Here is a 26422-nt window from a genome sequence, read left to right as displayed (position 1 = left end):
ATGGTCCTTTCAGGAACCCCAGCATCCACTAGGACGATAGAGAAATCTTATTTTCTCTTACGTCCTAGAGGATGCTGGGGACTCCGTAAGGACCATGGGGTTTATACCAAAGCTCCCAACCGGGCGGGAGAGTGCGGATGACTCTGCAGCACCGACTGAGCAAACGCAAGGTCCTCATCAGCCATGGTATCAAACTTGTAGAATTTTGCAAAAGTGTTTGAACCCGACCAAGTAGCTGCTCGGCAAAGCAGCCTCGGGCAGCCGCCCAAGAAGAGCCCACCTTCCTAGTGGAATGGGCCTTTACTGAATTTGGTAACGGCAATCCAGCCGTAGAATGAGCCTGCTGAATCGTGTTACAGATCCAGCGAGCAATAGTCTGCTTAGAAGCAGGAGCGCCAACCTTGTTGGCCGCATACAGTACAAGGAGAGCCTCTGTTTTCCTAACCCTAGCTGTCCTGGCTACATAAATCTTTAAGGCCATGACTACATCCAGGGACTTGGAGTCGTCCAAGTCCCCTGTAGCCACAGGCACCACAATAGGTTGGTTCATATGAAATGAAGAAACCACCTTAGGCAAAACTTGAGGACGCGTCCTCAACTCTGCTCTATCCACATGGAAAATCAAATAGGGGCTCTTGTGTGACAAGGCCGCCAATTCGGACACCCGCCTTGCAGATGCCAAGGCCAATAACATGACCACCTTCCACGTGAGAAATTTTAATTCCACTGTTTGAAGAGGTTCAAACCAGTGAGATTTCAGGAAACTTAACACCACGTTAAGGTCCCACGGTGCCACTGGGGGCACAAAGGGGGGCTGGATGTGCAGCACTCTTCACAAACGTCTGGACTTCTGGGAGAGAAGCCAATTCCCTCTGGAAGAATATAGAAAGGCTCCATTAAGGTACAGATTTCGGCCCTAACTTCAGGCCCATATCCACTCCTGTCTGTAGAAAGTGGAGAAACCGGCCCAGATGGAAATCTTCCGTAGGAGCATTCTTGGCTTCACACCAAGATACATACTTCCTCCAGATACGGTGATAGTGCTTTGCAGTCACCTCCTTCCTAGCCTTTATCAGAGTAGGGATGACTTCCTCCGGAATACCTTTCCCAGCTAGGATTCGGTGTTCAACCGCCATGCCGTCAAACGTAACCGCGGTAAGTCTTGGAACACACATGGCCCAAGCTGTAACAGGTCCTCCCTGAGAGGAAGAGGACACGGATCTTCTGTGAGCATTTCCTGAAGATATGAGTACCAGGCCCTTCGAGGCAAATCTGGAACAATGAGTATCGTCTGCACTCTTCTTTGTCTTATGATTCTCAATATTTTTGAGATGAGAGGAAGGAGGAAGAAACACATAGACCGACTGAAACACCCATGGTGTCACTAGGGCGTCTACTGCTACTGCCTGAGGGTCCCGTGACCTGGCACAATACTTCCGAAGCTTCTTGTTGAGGCGTGACGCCATCATGTCTATTTGAGGAATTCCCCAACGACTTGTTATCTCTGCAAAAACTTCTTGATGAAGTCCCCACTCTCCCGGATGGAGATCGTGTCTACTGAGGAAGTCTGCTTTCCAGTTGTCCACTCCCGGAATGAAGACAGCTGACAGAGCGCTTACGTGATTTTCCGCCCAGCGAAGAATCCTGGTGGCTTCCGCCATCGCCACTGTGCTCCTTGTCCCGCCTTGGCGGTTTACATGAACCAAGGCTGTGACGTTGTCTGACTGAATCAGAACCGGTAGGTCGCGAAGAAGATTCTCCACTTGACGTAGACAGTTGTATATGGCCCTCAATTCCATTATGTTGATGTGTAGACAAGCCTCCTAGCTTGACCATAGTCCCTGAAAATGTCTTCCTTGTGTGACTTTTTTCCTATCCTCGGAGGCTTGCGTCCGTGGTCACCAGAACCCAGTCTTGAATGCCGAACCTGCGACCCTCTAGAAGGTGAGCACTCTGCAGCCACCACAGGAGAGACACCCTAGCCCTGGGGGACAGGGATATTTTCTGATGTATTTGTAGATGGGACCCGGACCACTTGTCCAGAAGGTCCCAATGAAAAGTCCTCGCATGAAACCTGCCGAAGGGGATTGCCTCGTAGGCTGCCACCATTTTTCCCAGAACACGAGTGCATTGTTGAACAGACACTCTTTTTGGTTTTAGCAGGTCTCTGACCATGTTCTGGAGATCCTGGGCTTTTTCCAATGGGAGAAAAACCCTCTTTTGTTCCGTGTCCAGAATCATGCCTAGGAATGATAGCCGAGTTGTTGGAACCAATTGTGACTTTGGCAGATTGAGAATCCAACCGTGCTGTTACAGCACTTTCAGGGAGAGCGACACGCTCTTCATCAATTGGTCTCTCGATCTCACCTTTATCAGGAGATCGTCCAAGTATGGGATAATTCTGACTCCCTGTTTGCGCAGGAGCACCATCATCTCCGCCAATACCTTGGTGAAAATCCTCGGGGCTGTGGAAAGCCCAAACGGTAACGTCTGAAACTGGTAATGACAGTCCTGTACAGCGAATCCAAGGTACTACTGATGAGGGGGGTAAATGGGGACATGAAGGTATACATCCTTTATGTCTAGTGACACCATCAAATCCCCTGTCAAAGTCGAAAAAATATCACGCTACACGTTGCCATATATTAACCCCATGCGCTTGCCCGCTGCACGTGCACATTCTCTCCCGTGCGTGCGGATACTCGCAGCTGCGTGATGGCACTTCCTCGGCCATGCGCTCGAGCGCGTGGTATGTGCATTTACGGTAGAGTTTGTGTGCGACTAGTCGGCGACTCAATCGTTACATAGTAAAACCAAATAGTATGTTTTATAGGTAATGTTCCCCTTAATAATAACTGTAAGTCTGTTTATTGTAACTGGTCGCTGGACAGAGGAATTCCTCTTTGCATGATACGAAGGGTCAGACAGGGTTTGAGCAGTGGTGTTTGGTACCTAACTAAAGAACATTTTATTAGAAACAATCCGGTGCTGGTTAGGTAAAGATTAATCGCTCCTGCGTATAGTTATGTCTATTAGTAGTTTCTGGACATTTACTATATTTGCGGTTCATTATCCATGCGGCGGGAATCCTGAGATTCCCTCCCACCTGAGCAGTTTGATATAGTCACAGCCCACCTGTTCAAACTAACCTATGACCCTTTGTTATGATGCGAGGAGACATTCCTGTGTCCAATGAGCAATGAGATTATAGGACCCTTTGTAGTGCACTGTATATTGTGTATATAAGGGTCACTGTCCCCAGACCGGCCAGTACTCTCTCTCATCAACATTTATCTCTGATAATTGGAGGACTGGATCCGGTTGCGCTAGCGAGTGTTCCCCGTATGGTATGTTTCTCTGTGGCCACTTTGTTACCCATATAATGTTAGCCGTACATTCTTAGTCTATGTATTTGTGATTGTGCCGCTATTGTATATTCACGTGTAGTTATTCTGTTAGATATTTATGTTAGCCTGTAGTGTATGAACTGTTAACTGTTTTCCCCTTTTTACTTAGCTAAATATTGTTAGTAAAGGTGTTGGAACCTTAGCAAGGTATTGTGTGTTTATTACATTGCTGAGGGTAATCGGAGCGTCTCATTCGCTCAAGCAGCTTTTATAGTAGCAAGGTTAAGCAGCGTTATATCGCTACAGTATTTCAGTAGTAAGGTTTACAGTACAAACTCAATCTTTCAGTGTGTTGCATACAAGGTTTACTGGGTGTCAACCCGTGAGCGTCTGCGCCGCTCGTGTTCCCCTCGTGGTCACGAGCGTCCGCTACGCTGTTTGCGTAGCATTACGGTAGTCGGCCGCCTATAGCGTGCTCGACACCAAGCGTTAAGCTGTGAGCGAGCATGCCGCATGTGCGTCTCGACCACGGCTAAGCGTCTGCTACGCTAAGTGCGTACCCTTACGGTACCCCATACGCCAATTGCGTACTGAGTCTCTTACCCTTATATATTGAATTTTATAAGGTAATAAATCGGCATTATCACCCCCCTTCCAGGCTGGATATTACAGCTCGGAGCGATTCCATCTTGAATTTGAACTTTTTCAAGTACAGATTTAGGGATTTAAGATTTAAAATGGGTCTGACCGAACCATCCGGCTTCGGGACCACAAACAGGGTTGAATAATACCCTTTTCCCTGTTGGACCAGGGGAACCTTGACCACCACTTGCTGTTGACACAGCTTTTGAATTGCAGCTAACACCACTTCCCTCTCCGGGGGTGAAGCTGGCAAGGCACCTCTTCGAATTCCAGCTTGTAGCCTTGGGAAACAATTTCCATCGCCCAAGGATCCACGTCTGAAAGAATCCAGATCTGGCTGAAAAGTCGAAGGCGTGCCCCCACTGGTGCGGACTCCCTTAGGGGAGCCCCAGCATCATGCGGTGGATTTTGTAGAAGCCAGGGAGGACTTCTGCTCCTGGGAACTAGCCGAAGCAGGTGTTCTCTTTCCTCTACCCTTACCTCTGGCAAGGAAGGAGGAGCCCCGACCTCTTCTGGACTTATGCAACCGAAAGGACTGCATCTGATAACGTGGAGTTTTCTTTTGCTGTTGGGGAACATAAGGTAAAAAGGTAGATTTACCCGCGGTAGCTGTGGCAACCAGATCCGCGAGCCCCTCCCCAAACAACACTTCACCCTTGTAAGGTAAAACCTCCATATGCTTCTTTGAGTCTGCATCACCCGTCCATTGGCGGGTCCATAGAGCTCGTCTCGCAGAAATAGCCATGGCATTGGCTCTGGAACCCAGCAGCCCAACTGAGGGCTGCTGCCTCATATATAAGACTGCGTCTTTAATGTGGGCTAAGGTTAATAAAATGGTATCCCTGTCTAGGGTATCAAGGCTAGCTGACAAGGTATCTGTCCATGCTGCAACTGCGCTACATACCCATGCCGATGCTATTGCCGGTCTGAGCAAAGCACCTGTATGCGCATAAACAGACTTTAAAGTAAAGTAGTCTCCTGTCTGCGATCAGCAGGATCCTTGAGGGCTGCCGTGTCCGGAGACGGTAGCGCCACCTTCTTAGACAGGCGTGTTAAAGCCTTGTCCACCCTGGGAGAGGATTCCCAACGTACCCTGTCCTGTGCAGGGAAAGGATACGCCATAAGAACCCTTTTGGGAATCTGCAGTTTTTTATCTGGAGTTTCCCAAGCTTTTTCAAATAACTCGTTAAGCTCATGAGATGGGGGAAAGGTTACCTCAGGTTTCTTTTCCTTATACATGCGCACCCTCGTGTCAGGGACAGAGGGGTCATCTGTGATATGCAAAACATCTTTTATTGCAATAATCATACACTGAATACTTTTTGCCACCCTTGGGTGCAATTTAGCATCATCGTAGTCGACACTGGAATCAGAATTCGTGTCGGTATCAGTGTCTACTATTGGGGATAGGGGACTTTTTGAGACCCAGAAGGGCCCTGTGACCCAGTCCAATCCGTGGATTGACTCCCTGATTTCTCCCTGGACTCTGCTTTGTCCAGTCTCTTATGTAATGAGGCCACACTTGCATTTAACATATTCCACATGTCCATCCAATCATGAATCGGCGTTGCCGATGGAGACACACCACTCATCTGCTCCACCTCCTCCTTGGACGAGCCTTCCGCTTCAGACATGCCGACATGCACGTACCGACACCCCCACACACACAGGGATATATCTATAAGGGGACAATTCCCCAACAAGGCCCTTTGGAGAGACAGAGAGAGAGTATGCCAGCACACACCCAGCGCCAACTGACACTGGAATAAAACCCAGATAGCGCTATATATATATATATATATATATATATATATATATATAGAGAGAAATAGCAGAAATGGCGGCACTCCACAGACTTCAAGTAGATTAAAACAGCTTTTACTTTATTGCGTCCAATAAAGTAAAAGCTGTTTTAATCTACTTGAAGTCTGTGGAGTGCCGCCATTTCTGCTATTTCTACATTGGGTCTGCTCAAGGCTTATGGAAGGCACCGCAGCCCGCAATTGGAATTCCCCACAGTGAGTGTCGGGTTCTTTGGTATGCCTATATATATATATATATATTATATATATATATATATATATAATATCAATGTGTATACACTGACTGCGCCTTAAAAATGCCCCCCCACCCCTCTTTTTAGCCCTCTCAGAGTTCAGCAGGGGAGAGTCTGGGGAGCCAGCTTCTCTGCAGCGTTCTGTGGAGAAAATGGCGCTGTTAGTGCTGAGGGATCAAGCTCCGCCCCCTCTAGCGGCGGGCTTCGGTCCCGCTTCAATTTTCCAAAAATGGCGGGGGATCTCTGCATTTACTGCCCAGCAGCCTAATGTGCCCTTATATGCCAGTCCGGAGGTTTATTGCTGCCCAGGGCGCCCTCCCTGCGCCCTGCACCCATCAGTGCCTGTTCTGTGTGTGTAGCTTGTGGGAGCAATGGCGTTACCGCTGCACGCTTACCTCAGTGAAGATCTGAAGTCTTTTGCCGCCTTGAAGTCTTCTTTTCTTCTTATACTCACCCGGTTCTATCTTCCGGCTTTGCGAGGAGGACGGCGGCGCGGCTCTGGGACGAATGGCAGGGTGAGACCTGTGTTCCGACTCCCTCTGGAGCTAATGGTGTCCAGTAGCCTAAGAAGCAGAGCCTTTCATTTAAGTAGGTCTGCTTCTCTCTCATCAGTCCCACGATGCAGGGAGCCTGTTGCCAGCAGTGCTCCCTGAAAATAAAAAACCTAACAAAATTATTTTTCAGAGAAACTCTGGAGAGCTCCTCTGTAATGCACCCTATCTCCTCTGGGCACAAAATCCAACTGAGGTCTGGAGGAGGGGCATAGGGGGAGGAGCCAGTGCATACCCATACTAAAAGTTCTTTATGGTGTCCATGTCTCCTGCGGAGACCGTCTATACCCCATGGTCCTTACGGAGTCCCCAGCATCCTCTAGGACGTAAGAGAAATCTTTAATACTTTCACAGAGTTGGGAATCCCAGCTAATCACTGCCAACCACAGTACTGGCAAACTGAATGCAGAGACATCTTAAGAGCCCTAAACATATGGCGATGTGCCCGACGGCCGATACTGCCAGTGGGTGACCCGGCGGCGGGGGGTGGGGAGAAGTTTTTCACTCCCCCTATCACCCAGTTCCATAGCAGTGCATTCTAATATGGATAAGATTGTCCATATTGGCCTGCATGCATAAACGATGGGGGAACCAACAATGAACGAGCGCGCGGCCTCGCATCGTTGGTGCCTACACACTGAACGATGTGACTGAGTTCTCGTTCATTAATGAACGAGAACATTCATATCGTTCAGTGAAATCTGCCAGTGTGTAGGGCCCATAACTCTAGTGACACTATAACAAAGTTATTGACAGTGTGGGAGAATGCATTGACTGAAGGATTAATATGTAATCAGCCAAAGGTCCGTTTTAGGGGATTTACTATTGCCATGACCATATAATCTACTATTCACTGTAGTACTGTAGACATCACGGGCCAAAAAAAGGTCTGTGTGGAGACTTTAAAATATCTATAATTTACCTGTGAATGCTGGAAAACATCTGTAGAGATTGCATCCAAATCATTTGTATCCTTGATATTGCGCACATAGTCAGCAACCGCTTTGATTACAACATCACAAGGGGGTAAAACAAGCTGGTGAGCACGGACCTGTGAAGGAAGAAGAGCCAGTCAATACAGGATGGCCCATTACACGACTGGTAAAATGTATCACAGATAATGCAAACTGGTGACAATCTGCATGCTGAAGAAGCCATTTAAAGCGTTGCGGTCACCGACAGATACCTGGGGCCAGATGTAATGGATTCCAAGATGACCAGAGCTCCGAGACTCCCGCCGAACTCGTACATTTTTGGTTTTTTTAAAGCAGTAAAACGTAAACTTTTGCTTGAAAAAAAACGTACGGAGTCCCGGAACTCCGGCCGTCTCACAAGCCATTACATCTGACCCATAATGTTGGTTTAAGAACATCTTACACAAAGTATAGTAAAATAAGATTTTACTTACCGATAAATCTATTTCTCGGAGTCCGTAGTGGATGCTGGGGTTCCTGAAAGGACCATGGGGAATAGCGGCTCCGCAGGAGACAGGGCACAAAAAGTAAAGCTTTTCCAGATCAGGTGGTGTGCACTGGCTCCTCCCCCTATGACCCTCCTCCAGACTCCAGTTAGGTACTGTGCCCGGACGAGCGTACACAATAAGGGAGGATTTTGAATCCCGGGTAAGACTCATACCAGCCACACCAATCACACCGTACAACTTGTGATCTAAACCCAGTTAACAATATGATAACAGCGGAGCCTCTGAAAGATGGCTTCCTTCAACAATAACCCGAATCAGTTAACAATAACTATGTACAATTATTGCAGATAATCCGCACTTGGGATGGGCGCCCAGCATCCACTACGGACTCCGAGAAATAGATTTATCGGTAAGTAAAATCTTATTTTCTCTATCGTCCTAGTGGATGCTGGGGTTCCTGAAAGGACCATGGGGATTATACCAAAGCTCCCAAACGGGCGGGAGAGTGCGGATGACTCTGCAGCACCGAATGAGAGAACTCCAGGTCCTCCTTAGCCAGAGTATCAAATTTGTAAAATTTTACAAACGTGTTCTCCCCTGACCACGTAGCTGCTCGGCAAAGTTGTAATGCCGAGACCCCTCGGGCAGCCGCCCAAGATGAGCCCACCTTCCTTGTGGAGTGGGCCTTTACAGATTTAGGCTGTGGCAGGCCTGCCACAGAATGTGCAAGTTGGATTGTGCTACAGATCCAACGAGCAATCGTCTGCTTAGACGCAGGAGCACCCATCTTGTTGGGTGCATACAATATAAACAACGAGTCAGATTTTCTGACTCCAGCTGTCCTTGCAATATATATTTTTAATGCTCTGACAACGTCCAGTAACTTGGAGTCCTCCAAGTCACTTGTAGCCGCAGGCACTACAATAGGCTGGTTCAGATGAAATGCTGACACCACCTTAGGGAGAAAATGCGGACGAGTCCGCAGTTCTGCCCTGTCCGAATGGAAAATCAGATATGGGCTTTTGTAAGATAAAGCTGCCAGTTCTGACACTCTCCTGGCCGAAGCCAGGGCTAGAAGCATGGTCACTTTCCATGTGAGATATTTCAAATCCACCTTCTTTAGTGGTTCAAACCAATGAGATTTTAGAAAGTCCAAAACCACATTGAGATCCCACGGTGCCACTGGAGGCACCACAGGAGGCTGTATATGTAGCACTCCCTTAACAAAGGTCTGGACTTCAGGGACTGAAGCCAATTCTTTTTGAAAGAAAATCGACAGGGCCGAAATTTGAACCTTAATAGATCCCAATTTGAGACCCATAGACAATCCTGATTGCAGGAAATGTAGGAATCGACCCAGTTGAAATTCCTCCGTCGGAGCACTCCGATCTTCGCACCACGCAACATATTTTCGCCAAATTCGGTGATAATGTTGCACGGTTACTTCCTTCCTTGCTTTAATCAAAGTAGGAATGACTTCTTCCGGCATGCCTTTTTCCTTTAGGATCCGGCGTTCAACCGCCATGCCGTCAAACGCAGCCGCGGTAAGTCTTGAAACAGACAGGGACCCTGCTGAAGCAAGTCCCTCCTTAGAGGTAGAGGCCACGGATCTTCCGTGATCATCTCTTGAAGTTCCGGGTACCAAGTCCTTCTTGGCCAATCCGGAACCACTAGTATCGTCCTTACGCCTCTTTGCCGTATAATTCTCAATACTTTTGGTATGAGAGGCAGAGGAGGAAACACATACACCGACTGGTACACCCAAGGCGTTACCAGCGCGTCCACAGCTATTGCCTGCGGATCTCTTGACCTGGCGCAATACCTGTCCATTTTTTTGTTGAGGCGAGACGCCATCATGTCCACCATTGGTCTTTCCCAACGGGTTACCAGCAAGTGGAAGACTTCTGGATGAAGTCCCCACTCTCCCGGGTGAAGATCGTGTCTGCTGAGGAAGTCTGCTTCCCAGTTGTCCACTCCCGGGATGAACACTGCTGACAGTGCTATCACATGATTCTCTGCCCAGCGAAGAATCCTTGCAGCTTCTGCCATTGCACTCCTGCTTCTTGTGCCGCCCTGTCTGTTCACATGGGCGACTGCCGTGATGTTGTCCGACTGGATCAACACCGGTTTTCCCTGAAGCAGAGGTTCTGCCTGGCTTAGAGCATTGTATATTGCTCTTAGTTCCAGAATGTTTATGTGAAGAGACGTTTCCAGGCTCCAATAGATGAGCACTCTGCAACCACCACAGAAGAGACACCCTTGTCCTTGGAGACAGGGTTATCCGCAGGTGCATCTGAAGATGCGACCCTGACCATTTGTCCAACAGATCCCTTTGGAAAATTCTTGCGTGGAATCTGCCGAATGGAATTGCTTCGTAAGAAGCCACCATTTTTCCCAGGACTCTTGTGCATTGATGTACAGACACCTTTCCTGGTTTTAGGAGGTTCCTGACAAGCTCGGATAACTCCTTGGCTTTTTCCTCCGGGAGAAAAACCTTTTTCTGAACCGTGTCCAGAATCATCCCTAGGAACAGCAGACGAGTTGTCGGCATTAACTGGGATTTTGGAATATTCAGAATCCACCCGTGCTGTTTTAGCACTTCTTGCGACAGTGCTAATCCCATCTCTAGCTGTTCTCTGGACCTTGCCCTTATTAGGAGATCGTCCAAGTATGGGATAATTAATACGCCTTTTCTTCGAAGAAGAATCATCATCTCGGCCATTACCTTTGTAAAGACCCGAGGTGCCGTGGACAATCCGAACGGCAGCGTCTGAAACTGATAGTGACAGTTTTGTACAACGAACCTGAGGTACCCCTGGTGTGAGGGGTAAATTGGAACGTGGAGATACGCATCCTTGATGTCCAAGGATACCATAAAGTCCCCCTCTTCCAGGTTCGCTATCACTGCTCTGAGTGACTCCATCTTGAACTTGAACTTCTTTATATACAGGTTCAAGGACTTCAGATTTAGAATAGGCCTTACCGAGCCATCCGGCTTCGGTACCACAAAAAGAGTGGAATAATACCCCTTCCCTTGTTGTAGAAGAGGTACCTTGACTATCACCTGCTGAGAGTACAGCTTGTGAATGGCTTCCAAAACCGTCTCCCTTTCGGAGGGGGACGTTGGTAAAGCAGACTTCAGGAAACGGCGAGGTGGATCTGTCTCTAATTCCAACCTGTACCCCTGAGATATTATCTGCAGGATCCAGGGATCTACCTGCGAGTGAGCCCACTGCGCGCTGTAATTTTTGAGACGACCACCCACCGTCCCGAGTCCGCTTGAGAAGCCCCAGCGTCATGCTGAGGCTTTTGTAGAAGCCGGGGAAGGCTTCTGTTCCTGGGAAGGAGCTGCCTGTTGCTGTCTCTTCCCTCGACCTCTGCCTCGTGGCAGATATGAATAGCCCTTTGCTCTCTTATTTTTAAAGGAACGAAAGGGCTGCGGTTGAAAAGTCGGTGCCTTTTTCTGTTGGGGAGTGACTTGAGGTAGAAAGGTGGATTTCCCGGCTGTAGCCGTGGCCACCAAATCTGATAGACCGACTCCAAATAACTCCTCCCCTTTATACGGCAAAACTTCCATATGTCGTTTTGAATCCGCATCGCCTGTCCACTGTCGCGTCCATAAAGCTCTTCTGGCCGAAATGGACATAGCACTTACCCGTGATGCCAGTGTGCAGATATCCCTCTGTGCATCACGCATATAAAGAAATGCATCCTTTATTTGTTCTAACGACAGTAAAATATTGTCCCTGTCCAGGGTATCAATATTTTCAATCAGGGACTCTGACCAAACTACCCCAGCACTGCACATCCAGGCAGTCGCTATAGCTGGTCGTAGTATAACACCTGCATGTGTGTATATACTTTTTTGGATATTTTCCATCCTCCTATCTGATGGATCTTTAAGTGCGGCCGTCTCAGGAGAGGGTAACGCCACTTGTTTAGATAAGCGTGTTAGCGCCTTGTCCACCCTAGGAGGTGTTTCCCAGCGCTCCCTAACCTCTGGCGGGAAAGGGTATAATGCCAATAATTTCTTTGAAATTATCAGCTTTTTATCAGGGGCAACCCACGCTTCATTACACACGTCATTTAATTCTTCTGATTCAGGAAAAACTATAGGTAGTTTTTTCACACCCCACATAATACCCTGTTTAGTGGTACCTGTAGTATCAGCTAAATGTAACGCCTCCTTCATTGCCAAAATCATATAACGTGTGGCCCTACTAGAAAATACGGTTGATTCGTCACCGTCACCACTGGAGTCAGTGCCTGTGTCTGGGTCTGTGTCGACCGACTGAGGCAAAGGGCGTTTCACAGCCCCTGACGGTGTTTGAGTCGCCTGGACAGGCACTAATTGATTGTCCGGCCGTCTCATGTCGTCAAACGACTGCTTTAGCGTGTTGACACTATCCCGTAGTTCCATAAATAAAGGCATCCATTCTGGTGTCGACTCCCTAGGGGGTGACATCCTCATATTTGGCAATTGCTCCGCCTCCACACCAATATCGTCCTCATACATGTCGACACACACGTACCGACACACAGCAGACACACAGGGAATGCTCCTAACGAAGACAGGACCCACTAGCCCTTTGGGGAGACAGAGGGAGAGTTATCCAGCACACACCAAAAGCGCTATATATAACAGGGATAGCCTTATAATAAGTGCTCCCTTATAGCTGCTTTATATATATCAAAATATCGCCATAAATTTGCCCCCCCTCTCTGTTTTACCCTGTTTCTGTAGTGCAGTGCAGGGGAGAGACCTGGGAGCCGTCCTGACCAGCGGAGCTGTGAGAGGAAATGGCGCCGTGTGCTGAGGAGATAGGCCCCGCCCCTTTTCCGGTGGGCTCGTCTCCCGCTATTTAGTGAATCCAGGCAGGGGTTAAATATCTCCATATAGCCTCTGGGGGCTATATGTGAGGTATTTTTAGCCTTTATATAGGTTACATTTGCCTCCCAGGGCGCCCCCCCCCAGCGCCCTGCACCCTCAGTGACTGCGTGTGAAGTGTGCTGAGAGGAAAATGGCGCACAGCTGCAGTGCTGTGCGCTACCTTTAGAAGACTGCAGGAGTCTTCAGCCGCCGATTCTGGACCTCTTCTGACTTCAGCATCTGTAAGGGGGCCGGCGGCGCGGCTCCGGTGACCATCCAGGCTGTACCTGTGATCGTCCCTCTGGAGCTGATGTCCAGTAGCCAAGAAGCCAATCCATCCTGCACGCAGGTGAGTTCACTTCTTCTCCCCTCAGTCCCTCATTGCAGTGATCCTGTTGCCAGCAGGACTCACTGTAAAATAAAAAACCTAAGCTAAACTTTTTCTAAGCAGCTCTTTAGGAGAGCCACCTAGATTGCACCCTTCTCGGCCGGGCACAAAAATCTAACTGGAGTCTGGAGGAGGGTCATAGGGGGAGGAGCCAGTGCACACCACCTGATCTGGAAAAGCTTTACTTTTTGTGCCCTGTCTCCTGCGGAGCCGCTATTCCCCATGGTCCTTTCAGGAACCCCAGCATCCACTAGGACGATAGAGAAATTTAGGTTTTGCAAAACTCTGTAGTAGATCTAATTACTAGTCTTAACTTACACGGGATCTGTGCAATTCTTCCTTTTCTATACTTCTAGTAATATACTGATAAATAAAAACAAGCGCTAAAAAGAATAAAGAAAAAACAGCTTTCTAGAGCAAAATGCCTATTAAGTAAAACATGGCTTTGTATTATAGTTGACTGTATAATGCAAATCCTAAAAAAAAAAAAAAAATCAAATATGGCCCACTCAGTACATTGAACAAAGTACTACCTGTGCCAAATATTAGTCATCAATAAACAGTTGAGAGCCTTGAAGGAGACTTATTATATGAACAAAATTTTTACAGACCTAAACAGCAGGAACCAAAATTGGGTATAAAGTAGGTAGAGGATCGGGTGTGGTATTGAAAGTCGACAGTAACTAGGTCGACAATGTCTAGGTCGACCACTATTGGTCGACCGTAACTATGTCGACAGGGTGTCTAGGTCGACAAGGTCATTAGGTCGACATGTTCTAGGTCGACAGGTCAAAAGGTCGACATGAGTTTTTAATGTTATTTTGGTGTCGTTTTCTTCATAGAGTGACCGGGAACCCCAATTAGTGCACCGCTTCGCTCGCCATGCTTCGGGCATGGTGCCTTCGCTCCGCTACCGCTTCACTCGGCACAAATTACCGGTACAATCGTAGTCCACGTGGATCGTTAAGTATGAAAAGGTTAAAAAAAAAGAAAAAAATTGTGAAAAACTCATGTCGACCTTGTGACCTGTCGACCTAGAACATGTCGACCTAAAGACCCTGTCGACCTAGTTACTATCGACCAATTGTGGTCGACCTAGACATTGTCGACCTAGTTACTGTCGACTTTCCGTCCGGATTCCAGAGGATCTGCCACACAAACATCACTCTCTAAACATAACACAGAAAATCCCAGTACCCATCAGTAGGGAAGAGACAGACCTTAGAACAATCCAGCATTCTTGTCTCAATGGCATGCTAACCTTAATGTTTAATTGTGCTGGCTGCCCCCCAGCCCCCAGCCAGTCACCTAATACTCGTGTGAAGTGCTAACAAAGACGACTGAAGATATGACCCATACATGTGCACACACACATACCAGGTGAGTTTCTGTAAAGAAATGAAAAAATGGAGGGAACTTTTGTTTCCGACAGAGGTATTTGCTCATTCATCATAAAGTACAAATATTGCACACAATTCATGCACATAGAAGAACACACAACAAGCCTAAGGCTCTCTAAACACTATATCCTTTTCTTACAGTAAATGCAACATGATTACTACAAAGACCCCAACAAAAGCTAAACTAACCTGCGGCATGACACAGGAGTCATATCACGTGCAATAAGAGTCTAAAACCACACAGGAACCCCGGACACGCCGCAGGAGCGAGGGACTTTTGTTGGCAGGTGTCTGTCATGAGTCTCACCACTGAGATTAAGCAACCTTTTAGTTTCTAAATAGGAGTTCAGTGGGGATGTAGTTGCCATCCCGACAGTCAGCATACAGACGCCGGGATTCCGACAGCCATAATGCCGGCAGTGGGCCCAGGGCTATTCCCACTAGTGGGTGCCCACGACACCCATAGAGTGGTAATAGAACCTGTAGCGAGCGCGCATTGTGGCGGCAGGGATTCTGGCAGCATTCTGGCGGCCAGGTTCCCGGTGTTTGAATGCTGACCGTCGGGACCCTGCCCACCGGTAACACGTAACCCAACGCATTCAGTGATATATAATACAGGAGTGGTGTGAACACTTGTATCACAATCTTTTACCATGTATTCCCTCACTCCCTTCTGCTTTGCAAACTTCTTCCACCCACTATACTGTACTAGTTAATTCAGCTGGCCTAATCCAATTCCTCTACTGTCATCCCTTTATATCAGGCATTCCCAACCACGGTCCTCAAGGCACACCAACAGTGCAGGTTTTAGTGTTATCCAGGCTTCAGCACAGGTGACTTATTAGTAGCTCAGTTATTTTGATTTAACCATCTGTGCTGCAGCCTGGATTTCACTAAAACCTGCACTGTTGGTGTGCCTTGAGGACCGTGGTTGGGAATGCCTGCTTTATATCTTGGTCTTCTTTTCTCTGACCTACCCGCTAGGCACACGTTTTTCTACTCTCCTCATCTCTCAGTTATATCATTCCTTTAACACTTCGCTGACTGTAGATTCAAATGCTCGGCACACCACTGACATGCGGTGAGGTGAGACAGAGTCTTTCCTGTCATACTACAGTATAAGGCAGATATTGGACTATATAAAGAATACGAAAAAAATAGGATTTTAATACTTACCGGTAGATCCTTTTCTCTTAGTCCGTAGAGGATGCTGGGGACGCTTCAAGAACCATGGGGTACAGACGGGATCCGCAAGAGACATGGGCACTTTAAGACTTTGAAGGGGTGTAAACTGGCTCCTCCCTCTATGCCCCTCCTCCAGACTCCAGTTTGTAGGAACTGTGCCCAGGGAGACGGACATTTCGAGGCAAGGATTTATAGGTAACTAAGGTGGGACAAATACCAGCTCGCACCTCAAACACGCCGTACAACATGGCATTAAACAACTCCAGTCAACGGCATGAACAACGTCAGCAACAGGCTGACTACAACATAACACAACCCGTGTGTAAACATAACCAAAAAACTGCAGATAGAGTCCGCACTGGGACGGGCGCCCAGCATCCTCTACGGACTAAGAGAAAAGGATTTACCGGTAGGTATTAAAATCCTATTTTCTCATACGTCCTAGGATGCTGGGGGCGCTTCAAAAACCATGGGCTTTATACCAAAGCTCTAGAACGGGCGGGAGAGTGCGGATGACTCTGCAGCACCGATTGACCAAACATGAGGTCCTCATCAGCCAGGGTATCAAACTTGTAAAATTTTGCAAAAGTGTTTGAACCCGACCAAGTAGCTGCTCTGCAGACTTGTAATGCAGAGACCCTGCGGGCAGCCGCCCAGGAGGAGCCCACTTTCCTGGTAGAGTGGGCCTTCGCTGATTTCGGTAACAGCAATCCAGACGTAGAATAAGCCTGTTGAATCGTATTGCAGATCCAGCGCGCAATAGTCTGCTTGGAAGCAGGCGTTCCAATCTTGTTGGCAGCATACAGGATAAACAGAGCCTCTGTTTTTCTAAGTTGAGCTGTTCTGGCGACATAAATCTTCAAAGCCCTGACTTCATCGAGGGATTTTGACTCCGCAAAGACGTCAATAGCCACTGGTACCACAATAGGCTGATTCATGTGGAACGATGAAACCACCTTCGGCAGAAATTGTTGACGAGTACTGAACTCTGCTCTATCATCATGGAAGATTAAATAAGGAGTCTTGTGAGACAAAGTCGCTAACTCAGATACCCGCCTAGTGGATGCCAAGGCCAATAGCATGACCACTTTCCACATGAGAAATTTCAACTCAACCTTCTGTAAAGGTGATTGAAAAAAATGCAACACCACGTTAAGATCCCATGGTGCCCCTGGGGGCACAAAGGGAGGTTTGATGTGCAAAACTCCTTTCACGAAGGTCTGAACTTCCGGAAAGGAGGCAAATTGCTTTTGGAAGAAAACCGATAAGGCCGAAATCTGTACTTTAATCGAGCCTAACTTTAGGCCCGCATCCACACCTGCTTGCAGGAAATGGAGAAAACGCCCAAGCTGAAATTCCTCCGTAGGAGCCTTCTTAGATTCACACCAAGACACATATTTTCTCCAAATACGGTGATAATGTTTAGACGTCACTCCTTTTCTAGCTTGAAGAAGTGTGGGAATAACTTCATTGTGAATACCCTTTCGGGCTAGGATCCGGCGTTCAACCGCTAAGCCGCCAAACATAGCCACGGTAAGTCGTGCTACACGCACGGCCCCTGCTGTAACAGATCCTCTCGAAGAGGAAGAGGCCAGGGATCTCTTATGAGTAATTCCTGAAGATCTGGATACCAAGCCCTCCTTGGCCAGTCTGGAGCAATGAGGATCACTTGAACCTTTGTTCTTCTTATGATCTTTAGCACATTCGGAATAAGTGGAAGCAGAGGAAACACGTACACTGACTGAAACACCCATGGTGTCACCAGCGCGTCCACCGCTATTGCTTGAGGATCCCTCGACCTTAAACAATATCTCTGAAGTTTCTTGTTGATGCGAGATGCCGTCATGTCTATTTGAGGAATTCCCCAAAGACTTGTCACTTCTGCGAAGACCTCTTGATGAAGACTCCACTCTCCTGGATGGAGATCGTGTCTGCTGAGGAAGTCTGCTTCCCAGTTGTCCACTCCGGGAATGAAGACCGCTGACAGAGCGCTTGTATGTCTTTCCGCCCAGCGGAGAACTATTGTGGCCTCTGCCATTGCCGTCTTGCTCTTTGATCCACCCTGGCGGTTTATGTGCGCCACTGCTGTTATATTGTCCGTCTGTATTAGGATGGGCAGATTGCGAAGAAGATCTTCCGCTTGACGAAGGCCGTTGTAAATGGCCCTTTACTCCAGAACGTTTATGTGTAGACAAACTTCCTGGCCTGACCAGTTTCCCTGGAAGGTTTCCCCCTGTGTGACTGCTCCCCAGCCTCGGAGACTCGCATCCGTGGTTACTAGGATCCAGTCCTGGATCCCGAACCTGCGTCCCTCTAGGAGGTGAGAGCTGTGCAGCCACCACAGAAGGGAGATTCTGGTCTTGGAGGATAGAACTATTTTCCGGTGCATGTGCAGATGGGATCCGGACCACTTGTCCAAGAGATCCCACTGAAACACTCTGGTATGGAACCTGCCAAACTGAATGGCCTCGTAGGCCGCCACCATCTTCCCCAGCAACCGAGTGCATTGATGAATTGACGCACTCGCTGGTTTCAGAATTTGTTTTACCAAACTCTGAATTTCCAGAGCCTTCTCTTCTGGAAGAAACACTCTAATTCTTTGTCCAGAACCACTCTCAAAAACAACAGCCGCGTTGTCGGATTCAACTGCGATTTCGGCAGGTTTAGGAGCCAACCATGTTGTTGCAGCACTGTCAGGGAGAGCGCAATGTCCTGCTCCAGCTTGTCTTTGGATCTCGCCTTTATCAGGAGATCGTCCAGGTACAGGATAATCGCGACTCCTTGCTTGCGAAGGAGGACCATCATTTCCGCGGACAGACCAAACGGCAACGTTTGAAATTGGTAATGACAATCCTGAGTAGCAAACCTCAGGTAAGCCTGATGCGGAGGATATATGGGGATGTGTAAGTAGGCATCCTTTATGTCGACCGACACCATGAAATCCCCTTCCTCGAGACTGGAGATCACTGCTCAGAGAGATTCCATCTTGAATTTGAATTTTTTTAGGTAAAGATTTAGGGATTTTAGGTTCTGAATCGGTGTGACTGAGCAGTCTGGCTTCGGGACCACAAATAGGCTTGAATAAAAGCCGTCTCCCTGTTGTGCCGGGGGAACACTGACAATAACTTGATTTAGACAAAACTTTTGTATTACATCGCATACTACCTCCCTGTTCGGAAGAGAAGCTGGTAAGGCTGATCTGAAAAAACGTCGAGGGGGAACGTCTTGAAGCTCCAGTTTGTACCCCTGAGAGACTATTTCTACAATCCATGGGTCTAGGGCCGAACGAGCCCAGAATTGACTGAAGAGCTTGAGACGTGCCCCTACCGGTGCGGACTCCCGCAGAGGAGCTCCAGCGGCATAGGTAGTGCGCGCCATAGGCGCGCCGCAAATTTGTAGGGGCGTGGCTTCATAGGGAAGGGGCGTGACCACATAATAGTGTCAATTCACATTGCACCAGGTAGAACCTCCTATGCACACTGCGTCAGGTACAGCACGTCATACACTTTGCGTCAGGTACAGCACGTCATACACTTTGCTCCAGGTACAGCACGTCATACACTTTGCTCCAGGTACAGCACGTCATACACTTTGCTCCAGGTACAGCACGTCATACACTTTGCTCCAGGTACAGCACGTCATACACTTTGCTCCAGGTACAGCACGTCATACAAATTGCACCAGGTAGAGCACGTTATACACATTATGCCTGGTAGAGCACGTTATCATACACATTGCGCCAGGTAGAGCACGTTATACACATTGCGCCAGGTAGAGCACGTTATCATACACATTGCACCAGGTAGAACACGCTATACACAATGCGCCCGGTACAGCACGTTATTATACACATTGCGCCAAATAGAGCACGTTATCATACACATTGCGCCAGGTAGAGCACATTATACACATTGCACCAGGTGGAGCACGTTATACACATTGCGCCAGATAGAGCACGTTATCATACACATTGCGCCCGGTAGAACACGTTATACACAATGCGCCCGGTACAGCACGTTATTATACACATTGCGCCAGGTAGAGCACGTTATTATACACAATTTCGCCCGGTAGAGCACGTTATTATACACAATTGCGCCCGGTAGCGCACGTTATTACACACAATTGCGCCCGGTAGCGCACATTATTACACACAATTGCGCCCGGTAGAGCACATTATTACACACAATTGCGCCCGGTAGAGCACATTATTACACACAATTGCGCCTGGTAGAGCACGTTATTATACACAATTGCGCCTGGTAGAGCACGTTATTATACACAATTGCGCCAGGTAAAGCACATTATTATACACAATTGCGCCCAGTAGAGCACGTTATTATACACAATCGCGCCCGGTAGAGCACGTTATTATACACACTGCACCAGGTAGAGCACTGAGGCACGTTGCAGTAACCACTTATGACCTGCAGTTGCACAAAGGGGCTGTTTCACACATGTGGCTCCGCCCCCAGCAGCGACTCACTGACACTCACCATTTTTTCTGACAGCACAGTGCACTGGCACAAGTAGCCAGCCGGTGCCTGTAGTGGCCGCAGCCTGGAGGAGCTCTATGTGAAATCGCAAGCAGAGGCTGTTCTCTGGCAAGAAGGAACACCTCAATTCGCTACCCCTGACGGGCTGGCCACTGCTAAATATACTGACAATCAGTTACAACTGTGTCAAAGTAGTGGAGCCCCAGGTGCAATGGGAAAGTCAGTGTCACACTGCACAGTTGTACGGATTACCGGGTATACCGGGTATATTTAGCAGTGATTGGAGGAGCTCCTTCTTGCCAGCCTCTGCTTGCGATTTCACAGAGAGCTCCTTCAGGGTGCACTGCGCTGTCAGAAAAATGGTGTCAGTGAATCGCTGCTGGAGGCGGAGCCACGTGTCAAACGGCCCCTTCGTGCCGTCGGCCTCCCAGCACCTACAGCGGGCGACTTACCCGCGGTAGCCGTAGATACCAGTTCAGCGAGACCTTCACCAAACAATACACCACCCTTATACGGTAGAGACTCCATAGCTTTCTTAGAGTCAGCATCAGCATTCCATTGATGAATCCACAATGCTCTCCTAGCTGAGACTGCCATGGCATTGGCCCTTGATCCCAAGAGGACAATATCTCTCGCCGCTTCCTTTAGGTAAGCTGTAGCGTCCTTGATATAACCCAGCGTTAAAAGGATGTTATCCCTGTCCAGGGAATCTATATCAGATGACAAGTTATCTGCCCATTTTTCGATAACACTACTCACCCACGCAGATGCAATAGCTGGTCTGAGCAGTGTACCTGTGGTGACATAAATGGATTTCAGCGTATTTTCCTGCCTACGATCCGCAGGATCCTTAAGGGCTGCCGTGTCAGGAGACGGTAACGCCACCTTTTTAAACAAACGTGACTCCCACTTTTCTCTATCCCCAGAGGGGAACGGATACGCCATTTGAATCCTTTTGGGATCAGAAACTTTGTCAGGATTTTCCCACATTTTTTCAAAAAGGGCATTTAGTTCGTGAGAGGGAGTAAACGTTACCTCAAGTTTCTTTCCCTTAAACATACAGACCCTAGTATCAGGAACAGCAGGGTCCTCAGTGATGTTTAAGACGTCCTTTATTGCCACAATCATGTACTGAATGCTCTTTGACAATTTTGGGTCTAATCTAGCATCACTATAGTCGACACTGGAGTCAGAGTCCGTGTCGGTATCTGTGTCTGCTAACTGCGCAAACGAACGTTTATGTGACCCCGAGGGGGTCTGTACCTGTGACAACACATCCTCCACAGATTTTTTCCATACCTGGTCCGGAGACTCAGATTTATCTAATCTCTTATTAATAAGAGCCACATTAGCATTCAAAGCATTCAACACAGTTACCCAGTCAGAAGTCGGCGGTGCTGGCAGGGTCACTCCCACAGCTGTTTCTGCCCCCAACACAGTCTCCTCCTGGGAAGAGCACTCCGCCTCAGACATGCCGACACACCTGTACCGACACCCACAGACACACTGGGCCAAAAGGGGGACATACCCACAGTAAAGCCTGTCAGAGAAACACAGAGGGAGTTTGCCAGCTCACAACGCCTGTCCCGGGTCTGCAAGCCATAAATATAATGCCTCAGACCCTGCAGCGCTTTAAAAACACTTAATATAGCACCAAATATGCTGTGCCCCCCCTGTTACCTGTAATATCAGTGGTGAGGAAGGACCAGTGTCTCTGCATGCTCTGGAGCGAAAATGGTGCTGATGTGAGCTGTGAGGGCTAAGCCCCGCCCCCTACATGGCGTGCTTCAGCCCGCTCTTCTTTTAAATAAATTATGCCCAGGCACTTAATTTGCAGTCTGCCAGCCAAAACAGAGGTTTATAATGCACACACCAACCCCTAAACAGACTGGACACAACCCTAATTTCTGCCTCACTCTCATGTTTCCAATCTGTCTTGCTTTAGTGCAACACTACACTCAGCACAGGTCCAGCCACCACATATTGTCTCAAACACCAATATCTCAAACCATGAGATCCAACGGACCCACTGCCTACAAATAAGCTCACACACCAACAAGCGCCAATAGAGAGACAGCATGCCTACAGACTTCCCCCATTGCAAACATATCCTGCCTTCTTACTACACCACTCTCAGCAAGCAAACCTACTACTGTATACAGCACTAATATCCACCCAATGCACCAATCACCCAATGCCTGTTGCACATCTACCAACCCCACAACTCTTGTTATTCACTTTGTCAACTACTTCAAAAGCTACACCATTTTTCAAGAATCTACTCTTGCAAGACCATGATCCTGCATTATTCTTTCCCCTTGTCTCATGCACCCCACCTTCAGTTCAGTTTCTCTCTTCTGTTACCAAAAGAGATTTCTCTCCCCTCTTCCCCTTCAACCTGTCCCCTCAATCTAACAGAGGTGTAAGCAAAAACATCCTTACAAAATCACTCACGGTGTTCGTAAGAATATCTTTGTGTTCAAAGACATTGGAGGGATTTCAATAGTTTTTTTGGATGCCCTGCGCCAGACATAGCAATTCAATTGTTGAACCGATCGGGCACCCATTATTTCAGCTCACAGCCTACTGGGGTGGCAAGCAGAAATGTGCGAAAAGTCCAGCTTTTTGCATATTTTATTTGTTGCACTCAATAGTTTAGATGGGTTTAGCAGCTTTACGGGTCTAATCCCAGTCGAATTGTGCAAGACATGCGTGAAAAGCAGTGGGCGTCCAGCAACAGTACGAACAACTGTCACCCCATCTATAGAGGTGGGCGATCAGGCGTGAGAACAAAAAAAAAAAATTAAATTGCCCCCGCGACAGCTCCAGTCTTCTGTTCTTCCACTACATTCATCTCCACAACAGACAATATGACACTCGGCACCAAATAAAACAGCTCATTTAAAAAAGGAAAAAAAATGCAATACAAAAAACAGAACAACAAAGCAAAAACAAAAAAAACGGGTGTGGTATGCAAGGTCGACAGTAACTAGGTCGACAGGGTCTCTAGGTCAACATGGTGTAGGTCGACAGGTCAAAAGGTCGACATGAGGTTTTTTTTTTAAATTGGTGTTTTCTCCGTACAGTGACTGGGAATCCCAATGAGTGCACAGTGTTCACTCGCCATGCTTCGGGCAAGGTGCATCGCTCCGCTACCTCTGCGCTTGGCACAGGTTACTATACCCAATCGTAATCCACGTGGGTCGTTAAGTATGAAGGGGGGGGGGGAGAATTTTTGAAAAACTCATGTCGACCTTTTGACCGGATCCCCAAAAAACCTGGCCTGCAATTAAAAAAACATTTGGGCGGGGTTTGTACTACACACACTTGCTGGGGGAAAAAAAGCATACAATAATGAGTGAAAAAACAGTTTACCGTACATTTTTATTAAAGTCACCTTTGTACTTTAGACCAAGTTATAAATGTTCATCAGAGCACTTGGGGGCCAATTCATTTGTTTTGGGCGTGTTAAAAACCCATCCAAACGGGTCTTTTTAGATGCCCAAACAACTGTCACAATTCAATTGTGTTTGGGCACCCATGCACTTCACGCCCAGACAGACAGGGTTTAGCCGTCTAAAACAGCTAAACCTGTCTAACCTCCCTGCTTTGGGTGTCCAAACTCCTGTTTAAATGCCCAAAGTGTCCAGTTTACACACATTTTCTCCCGCACCTGCGGAGGCTGCCAGAAAAAATGTGTCCTCTGCAGCCGCTGGGTGCCCAAACGGCAGAACAACTGAATTGCAGCCGCTGGGTGTACTCTACTGGCGGCCGTGGAAATAACATTTGAATCGGCCCCTTGGTGTGGTACTTTATTGTACAAAATGAGGCATTCCTAAACATTATGTAAGAGCAATCATGCAGATAAAGCATTATTAAGTTACTCGGAATGTCATACTTTCAGTGAAGCCAATGGATGATCTGGTCCAAGTAAGCTCCAATGGAAAGCGGCTAAATCTTCATCAGGTAAAATGTGGTTACCTAGGAAACAAACTTACAATTAAGAGCAAACCCAATAAATAGCATGAAATGTACTATAACCACTGAGTGCTATGACACAGCTGTCTGTAGATAATAAACAGTGGGTAATAATGAAGACCTTCCATTTCCATACAAAGCAATCTGACTCACAGGCCATAACTGTACACTCTGCTCTACTGTTCCCACTTATGAAAGCAGAGATATCTTGTTCTGATAGATGTCATGCGAGCCACTCCAGTCTTTCTGCAATTTATAATCCATCAAATACCTTTCAAATGACAAATTAGAGTTTTCTGCTGTTAGATGAATTTAGATTTGAATATATACTTGACTAAGACCATTCTACATATTTTACTAAATATATGAATCTATCTTCCATTAAATAAAAACTAGGCTGTATAAATACATGGCTGAAAACACTCAAATCAGCATGCTAAAACCATCTATTTAGAACTAAAATCAGACAATCCCGTTTCTATTTATATAGGTTATGCTTTCCACTTACTCGATATCGCCACCATCTTCACGGGCCTGATTCAGAACTGGATGTAATGGTGATGTAGTTGAGCAATATTTTTGCAACTGTGCATGTGCAAAAATCCCTAAAAACTTGTATAGTGCATGCGTTACACAGAGTGTATATACAATGGGGCAGTTGCTATAGAGACAGACTGAATCTAATGTTATGCGAACGTTCACAGTGTTGCTGGCCGGTGACTCGCTGATTCAAAACAACTGAATTGCGCCCGACAATCTCCCATCACTTTAGACGGAATATCGGAAGTGCATAAACAATTGAGTTACCTAAGAGTGGGTGTCTTAGTCCTTGCACATTTGTACACACAGATGTACACACAGGAAGGACTTTGTGGCGGCATATGTATAAAGTTGCAGGCAGGCGACCCCCAATAAACACGCCTGTGGGCGCTGCACTGACCACCTTTGAATCAGGCCCCATGTGTGCCCCCACATCTTTTCTGGGTATAATAAGTAGTAAGTAGTTCATGGTTCAGCTGACAAAGTGAGAGAAGGGAGGGATAATAGGGAAAAATAAAAAGATACACTGTGCACCACAGCATGTACACTGGAATGATTATTTTGTCATAAACCTATTTTATGTCTTCATTTAATCACAATGGAACTTAGTTTAGACATAAATGTGTACAGCATTTCTTTCTCTCCACTGCTTGCAATGCCTCAGCCATGGCGGCTTCATCAGGAGCACATTACACAGCATTACGAACGAGGCACTTCTGGCTAAGCCCAGAGAATGAGCTTGGCCGCCTCCATTGGAGATTAGCACCTGACGCCCCACAGAAGGATTTCGTAACCTTGACAACAGAACAGGCCTCTCCAAGCAGCGCTGCAATTATTATTACACAGGCAGCCTCTTCCCTAAGTCCCAACTAAAACGAGGCTAAATGCCAATTTATTTAGCCACCGCTTATACTGCTGGCAGCCTTAAGACATGGGTTTTAATATAGTTAAATTTTACTGTCAAATTCAAGAATGTCTGGGGTCTAGGAAGCCACTTAAATGACTTACCCATGGTAACAGTACCCAAAGACAGCAGCAAACGAAAAACAGGATTTTTTTTTTTCTCCTACGCACGTTACAAAATAATATATTTTGAGGGACCAAAGCTTTAGATGTTTATAGTAGTAAGTTCTATATAAGTAAACTGGAATGGAAGGTGTGGTCCAAGCCTACAGCAAGAGGCATATGTGTAACAAGAAACTTAGGGGGTCTATGTACTAACTAAGCCTTGGAGAGAGAAAGTAAAGTACCAACCAATCAGCTCCTAAATACAGGCTGTGTTTGAAAAATGACAGTTAGGAGCTGACTGGCTGGTACTTTGGGGTATATTTACTAAGCAGTGGTTGAAGATAAAGTGGATGGAGAAAGTACCAGCCAAATCAGCTCCTATCTGCCATGTCACAGGCTGTGTTTGAAAAATTACAGTTAGGAGCTGATTGGTTGGTACTTTATCCCCATCGAAGGCTTAGTAAATAGACCTTTACCTCCGCCCACTTTCTCTCTCCCCAAGGCTTAGTACAGAGGCCCCTTTTTGAGTTGCGCACTG

General features: G+C 47.3%; 1 protein-coding gene across 1 annotated transcript in view; it reads right to left on the bottom strand.

The window, feature by feature from the left end:
* Positions 1–26422, bottom strand: part of FAM120A (family with sequence similarity 120 member A) — a 225659-nt gene that overhangs the window by 124465 nt on the left and 74772 nt on the right. Inside the window, exons 3-4 of the mRNA XM_063940739.1 lie at positions 24257–24339; positions 7519–7647 (exon numbers count right to left, since the gene is read on the bottom strand). Of these exons, the coding sequence (XP_063796809.1) occupies positions 7519–7647; positions 24257–24339 (212 nt within the window). The remainder of the gene's footprint in view (positions 1–7518; positions 7648–24256; positions 24340–26422) is intronic.

This window comes from Pseudophryne corroboree, chromosome 9, assembly GCF_028390025.1.
Source record: "Pseudophryne corroboree isolate aPseCor3 chromosome 9, aPseCor3.hap2, whole genome shotgun sequence".
Classification (NCBI taxonomy): domain Eukaryota; kingdom Metazoa; phylum Chordata; class Amphibia; order Anura; family Myobatrachidae; genus Pseudophryne; species Pseudophryne corroboree.
Note: the sequence above shows the minus strand (reverse complement) of the source record. Positions and strands in the feature narration are given on the sequence as shown.